At 32.1% G+C, this 12,773-nt stretch overlaps 1 protein-coding gene across 4 annotated transcripts in view; it reads right to left on the bottom strand.

Moving 5' to 3' along the window:
- PSMD14 (proteasome 26S subunit, non-ATPase 14) overlaps positions 1–12,773 on the bottom strand; it is a 99,686-nt gene that overhangs the window by 33,238 nt on the left and 53,675 nt on the right. For all 4 annotated transcript variants that reach the window (XM_061135313.1, XM_061135312.1, XM_061135310.1 and 1 more), the window contains 4 exons: positions 10,167–10,238; positions 9,822–9,941; positions 7,743–7,813; positions 6,605–6,755 (listed from right to left, as the gene is read on the bottom strand). In XM_061135313.1, the coding sequence (XP_060991296.1) occupies positions 6,605–6,755; positions 7,743–7,813; positions 9,822–9,941 (342 nt within the window). In that variant the 5' untranslated portion in view covers positions 10,167–10,238. The remainder of the gene's footprint in view (positions 1–6,604; positions 6,756–7,742; positions 7,814–9,821; positions 9,942–10,166; positions 10,239–12,773) is intronic.

Consider the following 12,773-nt stretch of genomic DNA (forward strand, 5'->3'; position numbering starts at 1 on the left):
TCATTCCATTGAAGATAGAAAAGCATTCAAGAGGTAAAAGAGCCAATAAACAATATTTTTATAGATAATGGGACAGTGTTTTAAAGGTTTTCCTGCATTTTTACAGAAACAGTTGAATTCAAACTAATTTGAAGCAGATTTCTTATCACTCAAATGTACAGAATTACTAAACAACAATAAATTTGCCCACAAATTGTATTATTAATACAGAAGTTTGAAATTAAAAGAATGACACTTAGGAACTGTTAGTTGTATATCAGATTTATACATAGAATTTTAAACATAAAATTGCTTTAACATTCTTAACTGACAATTTCTGATTATATAGATAAATTAGTGTTATAAACTATTAAGTCTAGCAGGAATAGTATATGCACACTAACACCTAAAATATTTTCTTAAGACATCCTCACAGATTATATCTGAATGTTATAAAACTTCAAATTGATACTAAGAGTGAAAAACAGGGCACAAACAAAAGATAATATAGTAACTAAACTTGTTCCAAGAGTTGGATGAGTATGCTCACAAAGCTATATTAGGAATAGAAATAGAATTTTTATGTGTCCTATTTTCTATTTTTCTCTTTCAGCCTGGAAAACTAGGCAAAGAAAAGGTGTGTGTGTGTATACAAAATTCAAGATAGGGACTATTCAGCCCTGAAATTAACTTTTATGGGATGCTGATGAAAAGAAAATCTTATGAATAATAGCTAAATATATTCCACTAGCTTTAAAAGACAAATGACATGACAAACTTGAACTCTAGCTCTGATTACACAAAATTCAGATCTATCAAGGCTAATGTCTATGAAACACTGGCTCACTGACCTTGTCAATCTCATGTTTCACTCATTTAAAATGTGACTCTATCATCACTAACATATACAAATTACTTCCTAAACCTCACAAAATTAGCTGCAGTTTTCTTACATGTTAAGTCAGAATTGGTAATAGTTGACCACTGACATACTCAGTCCTTGATTTTATTTTATAACCACTTATGAAAAAAACTATTTTTTGCAAACAATGCACGAATTTCAGGATAAGGAAAAATTTCTCCCTTAAAAGAAGCTTCAATCTTGTGGGGGAGACATAATTTAGGGGGGTGTGTGTGTGTGTGAAGTCATTTCATTTGTGTGGGGGAGACAAAATTTAGGGGTGTGTGTGTGTGTGTTTGTGTGTGTGTGTGAAGTCATTTCATTCGTGATTGACTCTTTGCGACCCTACAGATGTGTGTGTGTGTGTGTGTGTGTGTGTGAAGTCATTTCATTTGTGATTGACTCTTTGCGACCCTACAGACTGTAGCCCACCAGGCTCCACTGTCCACGGGATTCTCCCCTCCTCCACGGAATCTTCCCAACTCAGGGATCGAACCCCCATCTCCTGCAGCTCCTGCCTGGCAGGCGAATTCTTTACCACTGAGCCACTGGGGAAGTCCATAGACAGATGAATAAAACACAAAATGATTTTAAACACATCAATTACCTCAAAGGTCAGAATTTTAACATAATATGTTCACATTCTTTTTCATCAGCATGCCCCAGAGAAATATGCTGGAAAAGCAATAAGTGCCCAATAAAAACATCAGCTGAATTAGATGACTATTCTTAAATTAGTCTGAATGTACAAAATATAAAAAGGGAAATTTTTCATTTCTTTTGTAGCTGTTACCTTCACCTTCCTAAAGTGAGCAAATTAGTAATTAATTTATACACTTATTCTTAAAATTTTCAAAAATATTCAGATTCTATTTTTAAAAATATGCTAGTTGGTTTTCCTTTTAAGTATCAATTATTTTAATCTTTAGAATAGTGAAGCGACATTTATTGCACATCTTCTACATGCATGTGCAGAGTGTGTATATACTATACATCACTTCACAATATTCATAACACTATGAGATAGTTACTAAAATCCCTGTTTTACAGATGAGAAAACTGAACATCAAGAGTATTAGATAACATACTCAAGGTCATGCTGTAAAAAAAGTTAAAACTGAATTCTAATGCAGACTTGACCCCAAAGCCTGTGCTCTACTTATCCTCAGCCTTTATGAAATATAATTTTTAATAATAAGAAACAAAACTATTATTGAACAGTTTAAAATCTCCACCATCTTAAAACTTTCTAATAGAAAATTTCTTGGATAAGTAAACTATTTCCCCCCTTACCTTGAAAAAGACATAACCTTCTAGATATCTGAAAATAAAAAATAAGCTCTTATTCATTCCCTAATTCTTTCCTCCTTTATTTGTTTCTACTCTTCAAAGCCCTAACTTTTATGTAAAACACTGATTAAAAAACAACAATAAAAACTACTCATTTTATATTCTAATATAATTCTGCGAAACATTCTAACATCATTCTGCGAAAAAAGAATGAACAAAGAACCACTTTGAATGGTATCATTTCTACATTTTCCGCATAAAGTACAAGCTCCTTTTTTCTAAGTAATGTCCTTAAAATTTGGTCCAAGTTTCATTTACTCTGTGCAGCTTACACTGATTTCTGCCTACATTTCATTTAATTTGCATTTACTATGTTTGCTACACAATAGTATTTTATTGCATGTCGATACATAAAAGGTTCTAAGTATTAGTTGAATTATTTGTCACTAGCAACCAATTCAATACTTAGTTACAGAAACAAAGCAGTACAGTATAGTTAGTTTGTATTATATCAGTATGCAGTGTAGGATTACCAGCATATAATTGGCAGAATGTTACCTGGCTTACTAGTGACACTAAATACGTATGACTTCTCAAAGAGGCCAAGACCATTTTTTATTTATTTAATACCCCAAAATCATTAGCAAATAAGCATATCAGGTACACTTAAGAAGTATCTGATGATGAGTTGATCTGAAACCAGATAAAACACCATATTTTCAGAAGCCCATTGGATATTTCCAATCAAAGTAAACAAAAAATCTTCAAGAAAGTCCAGCCAGTGTGAAGATTTATTTGGGATAAAGGGGTTTCAGTGATTTTTTTTTTTTATGCTTTCAAAATAGGGAATAGATACAAAGATTGTTTGGAGTCAGCAGGTAACATCTGAACATTTTATTGACAGGAATCTTGTCAAGAAAATTAGTTCTCAAAAAAAGTAGTAATAGTTGTAGTCTAGTTTTGACTTTGCACAAAGTGATTATTCTTTCTGCCCTAATGAAGAAGTATAGTCATATTACAAGCTGAATTTACTTCTAAATTCATCGAGTCCAGTTGTAGGCTGAATATACAGGATAACAAAACATTAAGCAAGAGGCTGCAACCACGCCTCTTGAAAACTGAAGATTAAAACGTTTTCATATGTGTTTTCATTATAAGTAAACTAAAAGAGAATCCTAAAAACTTATTCTACTGGTAAATTTAGAGAAGAACTCAATGGTAATTTCTATAAGCTTATACTCCATTTAAATTACAAATGTTATTATCATTAATTTTTCACCTGTCTCATTTAAAAATACTTGCAGGCTTACACAATATACAGAGATATGGATTATTTATCATATAGTACATTTGATTGTTTATGCTGGTTAGGGATATCACAAAAGCTGACAAACATGAGTCTGCCTAAATTATTTTTAATTAATAGAAAAATACTATATAAGAAAATCAATTAATATATAATACCTACTAAAAATAGCACACAGAACTATTGAGAACTCTGAGAAAATGTACAGTTCCTTCCTCTGACTTATGCTGAAGAGAATGACATCTACCAATGTAAATTAAGAAAAGGCCCTGCAATGACTTTGGTACTAATTTTCCATTCCCAAGTGATTCTGATTACATTGTTCATATTAAAGAGTCAGTAAACAGCTTGAGTTCTTTACTTTTATAGACCTAGATTCTTATACTTGTTCTGCTGTTTATTACATAATAGGATGATTTGGGGCAAAGTGATCTCTCTGACTATAAATTTTTTTTTACTCTTTTATTGACAGAACAATAGAGTCTATTTCCAGAATTACCAAAAAGAATAAATGAGTTAAATTCATATGGTTATTACCACAATACCTGGCACATAGCAAGAAATTCATATAGAGTCAAGGAAAAAAATGAAATAATAAAAGGAAATCAAACTTTATGGATTGAGATTACAAAGAAAGAATCCATTTTTACCTAATCACTCAAAATCAGGGCGATAATACTAGGACTTACAAAAATTAAAAGATAAAAATATACAGGAAAGAAGTATTAAAAGAACAGAGACCCAACTTAAATCATTTATACATAGACTGTCATTTTTTAACTCTTGATCTAATCATTTTAACAGTTTTGCTAAATCTTGTACAGAGAAGGGGAAGGGCGAGTCCTATGTTATTATTATTTTTTAAGTTTATATTCTTAAATTTAATGATTTAACTAGAACACTCTGGCCATGGATTTACTAAAACTTAATTTAATTCATAGTTTTGAGACACTGAGAGAACTATAAATGATAACCAAACTCAGGTACCTTATAAATGAAGTTAAATTATTGACAAAGAACTAGATCCTTATTTGAGGTAATATAATTGCATGAATATATATATGTTAGGTACAACAAGTGATGTGAAATAATGATAGATGCTAATACTAAATTTTTTCCAAAAATATTTTTTCAAGACATATAAAACTAGACAGTGATACATGTAATTCCATAAAGTAGTCTTTGATATACATTTTAAAACACTACACTTTACCACATTACAACTGTCATGTGATACAAGTGCATTTTTTAATGAACGCACTCTTTTAACATGAGTTATGCTTAATTAGAAACAAACAATGCAAACTCCACTATTATATAATACCTAAACTAGGTTTGGAAACTAAAGCTGCCATTTAAAATACTTTAAACAAGATAACCAAAACACATATTCATTTACTTACATTCTATTTTGAAAATGCTTTCTTTCATTGTATTTAACTTTATATTTTCCTTTACAAACTAGCCACTATCACAAGTTAAGTATCATAAAAAGTCACACTAAAACTACAAAACAGAATTCTAATTATATTTAAATTTAAGTTTCAGTTATTATTTATAAGTGTTGTGGGGGGGGTTTAATCAGATAGTTATATTTCTGAAATAATTATTACTTAAATGAGTTACTTATGGGTTACTTTTTTAAAAGGTATCTTAATTATCAGAGAATTAAACTTAAGAAATACTATACTGTACTATAATTCATAAAACTAACAAAATTCAAGGATTTTCAATTCCTTTTATCTGTATCAGTTAAAAAACAACACATTTAATAGAAAAAGAAAGTAAATAAGTTGAAATACAGGTATACAGCAAGCCTCAGAAGTCACCCAGTCAGACCTGCCTACTATCAGTTTCTATTATTATTTTTGTGGCTAGTTTCTGCCTCTGAAAAGCTAAATCACATCTAATAGTATCATGATTTAGAGAAGACCTCAATTTTTATTCATCATAGTAATATAATGTCAAAAAGTGTTCAACTTCAAATTCATGACAGAAAAAAACTCCCATGTTTTAACAACCATATTTAGTTTGTTTGAGCTGGTGAGCAGATGTAAATGTAATCTGCATTACTATCAAACTCCAGGTCTCATATAGCAAGCTAATATTTATTTTTAAGTGCTCCAAAAATTATTTGTAAAAGCTGCATAAAAAGGATTCCATAAACGTATTGTGATTTTATTTTAACAATTATTCTACACTACAATGGAAGTACATGCTCAAACAAGACACCTCAGCAGTATTTTAAAGCAGTAACCACCTAGCCAATTTCTGTATGTTCTGTAGTTTTTCTAATCCACTCTCCCTGTGGTTGAGCAAAATCGAATTGCCTCTCACATTTGCAGACAGCTCTGTGAAGGTGATAATAGAGCTGCTCCCTGCTGTCATGAGGCAGGAAATAGGAAAATGGCATATGGGGCTAGTAAGAAAGAAAAAGAAGGAAAAAAAAAAAAAAAAAAGAATGAACGAACAAAAAAAAGAAGGAAAAAAGAAAAGAAAGAAGGAAAAAAGAACTAAACAAGAACAAAAGATTTCAACAAGAACAAATATAACCCAATATGCTTTGCAAGTTAATCTCTTTTCAGAATCATTTAGCATATCTAAACATTCATCTCTGTCCTCACTCCCAAAATGCAAACGGTTGATACCAAGTGTTTGGGGCAAGTTTTCATTGTCTAAAATATTTGCAACATACAACTCCAGAATATGCCCTGTACAATGTCTGCAAAACAGAGCTATTAAACCAGATTTGGTAAACATTGTGCCAATCCCAAATTTACCATTTTAAAATAAAAGGTAGAGAAATGTTTATGAAAATATTAATAAAATGTGAAAAGCAGGCTTTCAGTATGATTTAACATTCTTAAATCTATGAAATAAAATTATTTTAAGATAAACACTTATGACTGATTAAAGAAGAAACAAATCTCTAAATAGTTAAACTGCTAGTAACAATACCAAGACACATTTATTGACTTGTAAGTTTTTTGTTTGGTTGTTTTTTTAAGTAAAGAGACCAGGGTTTCATTCTGTAATTAAGAAAAGCTTTAAACAAAATAGATTTTTATTTAATGTATCTGTAAACAGAATGTGGCAGGAGATGCTAATAAAGACAGAATCCACTCTACCTTTCCTTTTACACTCTGAATGGGATCCACAACCACTGCCACAGCTCTCTCCGACAAGGCTTCAAAGCTCTGCTGAGTGTTGATATCCACACCAGAAAGCCAACAACCAAAGCCAGGGTGACTGTGATACCAACCAACAACCATCTCAGGCCTGAAACAAAGAGGGCATTTAGCCGTTCAGAATAGAACAAGTAATACATTTATGATATGAAAAGAAACAACACACTAACAGGGTATAAATTAAGAAGAGATGAAAAACACACAGGTGTGAAAAAACACCATTAGAAACACTGAATCATACACCATATTACCCAGAAAACATGGAAATGAATAAGTGTGACAAAGGAGTGCTATCATTAAGAGATGCACATTAGCAGTGGTAGATAAGGCTTTCAGTTTTTCACCTTGTTACCACACTTTCTCAGAGCCAGTTTTTACCCTTTCAGCATTCAAGTAAATATCTACTCTTTAACTCCTTAGCTCTGGGAGTTGAATTTTTCAGACAGAGTACATTTTTAACAATGGACACCAGGATCCACTGTTGTGAAAGGATTAAATATCAATTAAACCAGCAAGAGAACTAGGAACTCAGTCAAAAACCAATTTGCACTGTTCTGCCCAGCTGCTGAGCCTTTTGCTAACATTAATTTTGAAGTTTTTTCCACAGTAGAAGAATTTGAGCAAGAGAATGACAACTATTGAGAGATTTAATCTGGGGTAAAAAACCTGAACAATATTTGAATTCTACTTTCCCTGTCTGTAAAACTCGATATGACTACAAATATAATTCAATATTCAGAATTTTATTTAGCTGCAACTCTTGAATTTTGGAACATACAAGCTCTTTCAATTATAAGTGACTAGAGAGTAACTCCATATGCTAAACAGAGGGAAGCTACAGTCCAAGTTTACTATGGAATGGTTGAGAATTTTAACATGAGACATTTTTCTGACTGGCAAATTTCTTTGACTCTACAGGAAAGAGATACTAGATAGGTAAGCACTAAGAGTAACACTATCACATTAACAACACAGTTTTTTTCCCCTAAGAATGATATTCATAAACATCTAAAATTCTGAGACATATTTCTGAAAATATTTCCCATTATTCCATTATATGATCACTTGAAATATTTACCTTCCTGTCTGCTTCAACATATCCAACATTTTAGCTTGGAACACTGGATCAACTGCCTCCACACTAACGCCCTGGTTTAGAAAGAATAAAAAAATGGTTAGCTTCTACAACAATAAAAAAAATTTGTATTACAAGATAATGAACAAAAAGCCACTGCCAAGAAACCTATGTACATTATTTGGGGATACCAAAATAATTTAATAGATTTTGATACCCATATTTGATACCCATGCCATTCATTATAAATCATACATCAATAAAACTTTTTAAATTGCCAAGTACCAAAAAATTGTCAAGTACCAAACTGCTGTTAATGAATTAAGGTAATTTTTAGGATGCTTTATAAGAGTTTACAGTCATGACTAATGTGTACACACACAAATACACACCCACACAAGAAATACCATATTAGTGAATCAATAGCTTCTTGTTTAGATCTGTCTAGGCAAGCATACTTCCTAAAATCATCCTCTGATAACTGATAGGCAATAAGTCCCTTCCATCTCATTCAAAGTTCTATGACTATTTGGCTATTGTTATAATCAACAGTTCAAGTCTTTTTCTTTTTTTTTTCTTCAGTAATGTAAAGACCCTGGAAGGAAAATAATTTAACAATTTAAAGAGTTCATTTTGCTTGTTTTTTTGGGTGGCTGAGCTGGGAGGGGAGGAAGTTCAGTGCTTTTTTTAAGACTTCTTGGTAGATTAGGCAATTGGTGGGAAATAACATACATTTGAAATATTACCTCAAATATAAAAGCATTCTCAAAAAATTTCCCACAAGAGACAATCTGTAACCAAGTCTTTTAAATGCTACATTATTTTGCTAGTTCAACCAAAAGAAAATTTTAGGACATGTAAGAATTAAAGGCATTCATCTCATCTCTCCAGTGATAGATTACTGTCATTATAGCTCCCTCAAGGCTTCCCTCTAACATCAGGAATTTAAGTCTAATCTACTTAAACAAACCAGTTAACATAAGCACTTCTTCCCACCAAAACAAACAGTATTTTGAATTCTAATTGAGAGTGCATCCTCAAGAACAGGGGTATGCAATCTGCTGCCTACAGGCTAAGAATGTTTTTTTACATTTTTAAAGGGTGGTTTAAAAAAAAAACAAGAATATGAGACAGAGACATATGTCTTTACAGAAAAAGTTTGCTAACTCTTGGGCTAGAAGAGAAACTTTCCAATTCTACTACACAGAGTGAACATAGAGATCAAATATTCTATTTTATATGATCAAACAAACATTTACAAGGAAATAAAGGATATTAAAACTTAAGAACCCTTTACTATAACAGATATCCACATAAGGACATTCATCAGATAAATATACATATTCTCCTACGCAAATGGATGAGAAGAATACGTGTGTTATTTTTTTGGAAAGTCAGTAAATGGTTTTTGGTTTTGGCCAGTTTTTAAAAATCATAATACACACCTATCTACAAGTCCAATGCATTAAACAAAACAGGAAAAAAAAAAACAACCCCACAAAAAACTCCCATGGGTAGATGGGTAGAGGACTTTCACAATCAGTATGCAGTATGCTTAGTCTATGACAAAATACCACAACCAGGCAAAAAGAACTAAAGTCTGTCATGGTTTCTGGTTTTTTTAAACTTAACATTTTGAATAGGAAAAGCTTAAGAGTCATATATCACCATATATAGAACATTTTTAAATGGGTGCTATTTCAAAACAGTAAGAACAAAACATGAGGACTAGACAGTGTTCATGATTTAAAACTTTAATTGAGTCTCTGAAAACTTTTGAACTAAGTATTCAAACTAATCAAACTAATATCCTACCATATTAAAATAGCATAAATCCAGTACACTATGCTAGTTAAAGCTGAAAGAACAAGTAAAGGGATTAAATGTTAGCATCACTCAGTCTGTAGACCTATAGGGAATTCATAATTCATCTACAAGATTTAACTCAATACAGTCTAAAAATTATTATTAATCCTTTATAATTAATTTTTCTATCAATAAAATTACAATATGAGTTATTTTGCATAGGAAAAGAAAAAAGAAACACATTTACTTGCAGCAGGCAACCATAAAGGTACTCACTGTTCCTGACTGTGGCATAGCAAACACATCAATCACTCTGACGGTGTAATCATCCACAAATTCTCCAAGCATAAGACCCATAACTTCCATTGGAACTCCAGCTCGACCATGTTTTAACATCTGTAAAGAGGAAGATACACAGACACAAAGCCTTTGAGCTCTTCGAACACCCCTCTTTTAATTAATAACCTAACTGTGTTTCAGTGGAAATAAAACCACTCTATTTATACATGCACCTAAAACAAGTTTATGTATGAGAGGGTTACTATGAAAAATATTTCAATGTAAAAGACACAGAGAAAGCAGCAGAGCTCAGTAAAAGCAGTAACTCCATTCAACACTTACTTTTAACAGTGCCAGGGAAGAGATATAGACTTGTTCTGCTGTGTCCACTGCAGGAGCATCTGTAGGTGGCCCCTAGAAACAAGCATGGAAATCATTATAAATACATAGAAATTATGAGTTCAAAATTAAAGTCCCACATTATTTAAACATGATTATTTTAAGAGTTTAGAGAAAACATGTTAAGTATCCTTTTATTCAGCTACAAGATAAACAATCAAAACAAGCTTGCAAATATCAAACCTGTAGAAAATATCAAACTTAGCATTCAGGCAAGTTTCCAATGGATGTAATGCATGAATCTTTCAGCAATGCTAGCTCACCTCCACTACAAAATAGATACAATACACCAATTAGCTATGTTTCTTACCTCAATGTGAAAGCAAACTGCAGCTGGACTAGTATGATTAACTGAAGAACCAACACAAACAGTAAATTCTGTGAGCATGATTTTCAGCTAAAGACAGCATGTAGATTGGGGCTTTGGGATCTCTGCCGATACTTCAGTATGGGGATGAAGTAGGGAGGCGGAGAAGACTTCTAATCCCTAGGTGAAAGAGCTGTGAAAACAACATGCTCTGCACTTCACCTGAAGTTGTTCCCTTCCCCTACACAACATCAAATTTAACAAAACTGCCTCAGATGTGAGCAAACTGGCTGAGACTGGTGTAGCTAATGGAAAAGACTTCCAAATCCTGACAACTACCTTTAAAGAAAACATTACTATTAATCTTACCTAAGAAGACACTATGTTTCTCCCTAAAGATTTTGTCTTCTTCATCAAAAGCACCACAGCTTTTTTTTACTATAACATTCTATGGCACAAAGTAATTTACATATAGTTCTTACCCTCAATATGACTACAATCTTATAAAATTAATTCTGCCCCAATCAGTGCATACAGAAAGCTTCTTTTTTTTTAATACTGAGGATTTTGGGAGAATAAAGTGACATGTACTTTTAACTGCCAGGTCCTGTTTTGCTTAAAGTCCCCTTTCCTTAACAATAACTGTTACAAATTATTTAATGAATGTTAGTTATCTAAACTGTAAATCAATGCTCTAACTTGCTTTTATGGCCTTGCTTATTACTAAAATTAAACAATTGCTTTATTCATTACATTTCACACTTATAGGTCTCTGTGTACTTTATGTTTCTTCTTGTCTATTTATACGCCAAATTCTGTGAAATTCTGTTTTGTTTTGTTTAAAAGCTCATAATATTTACTGGAAGCACTGAGTATAAAAAATTCCAGAATACCTTTTCTCTAAATATAAGCAACACATATAAAAATTACCTCTTTTCGCTTATATACAAAGTGGTGAGAAAAATAAAATCCTTCAAATATTATGTTTAAAAATAAATACCAGATAATACATTTTAAAAAGTACCAAATTCTTCAATCTATTATCACCTAATACAGCTTTACTGCTTGCCTTTCAACTAGTTATGAAAACTCTAAGGTAAACTAAAGTGCTATAATGCCAAAACATTTGTTGAGATCAAATAAAACATGGTAATTTTGTTGATATGACAATTTTATTCATCTAAGAAAGCTAAGAAAGTTTAAGAAAAAAGAGAAGACAGTAGTAAATTAGTCATCACAAGAAGTTTGGGGAGAAATAATACTTTAAGATCAAGATAATGAATATTATATTTATAAAAATTATTTTCTGATTCAGAGCAACTTAAAAACTGCTCACAACAAAAGAATTTAAAACTGTATTTAGGTTATAGTTATTAATATAACCTTTCTCAACTTGCCAGAAAATACTTACTAAGAAAAGAAGAAGAAGAAGAATAGGGAAATAAAGCATCACATCATCACCAAAATGCACTGTCAACAAAATTCAGAAACTACTTCTCCCATCAATGAAAGAACGCTGTTCTGTTCAACAGTATATAATATCCTGTACCTAGCAAAGTGCCTGGTACATGGAACTCAGTAAGAAATGGTTGGAAAAAAAACAAAAGAATGAGCAAATTAAGGTAGTGTAAGTCAAAAGAAGAGAAAAGAAAAATACCCACCAGTTACCCTGGGCCTGAGAACAAGCCACATGCAAGTATATGTAAAGATCCTTAGCTTCTCTCTATGGTCTTCTGATTCAGAAACACACTAACAGCAAACCACGCAGCTGGTTTCTCTATTGTACGGGTGCTATGTTTCGAGACGGCAGCCAGTATTTTCTATTGCCCCCTCCATTACTATTCTGTTTCTTGTTCTAGTTAGAACAAATTGCCCCCAAAACAACCTGGCAAGACACTGTCTATAGGATAGATGTGTTAAGGATCTCCAGTAGCAAAGAATATCTGCTATCATTTTTCTATCATTATGCTCACTTGTTCAGAATAGCACACAACCAGGAAATGAAGGTGAAGAAAACTCCATTAAAGACTCTGGAAACTAAGCTAAGACAATTATGTAAGAAACAGTACTGCTGTAGGTCAGAGATCACCTGAGCTGAGAAAATGCGGAGCTGTGGACAACTCACCTACATTGCCTTCCGGCAAACACTCATGAGGAATACCATTCAGACAATTCAAGGAGAGGAAAGTCATTTACAAGTAGGAATCATAAACAAATTTCTAGAAAACTATTTGGCATCAGTA

This window comes from Dama dama, chromosome 33, assembly GCF_033118175.1.
Source record: "Dama dama isolate Ldn47 chromosome 33, ASM3311817v1, whole genome shotgun sequence".
Lineage (NCBI taxonomy): Eukaryota > Metazoa > Chordata > Mammalia > Artiodactyla > Cervidae > Dama > Dama dama.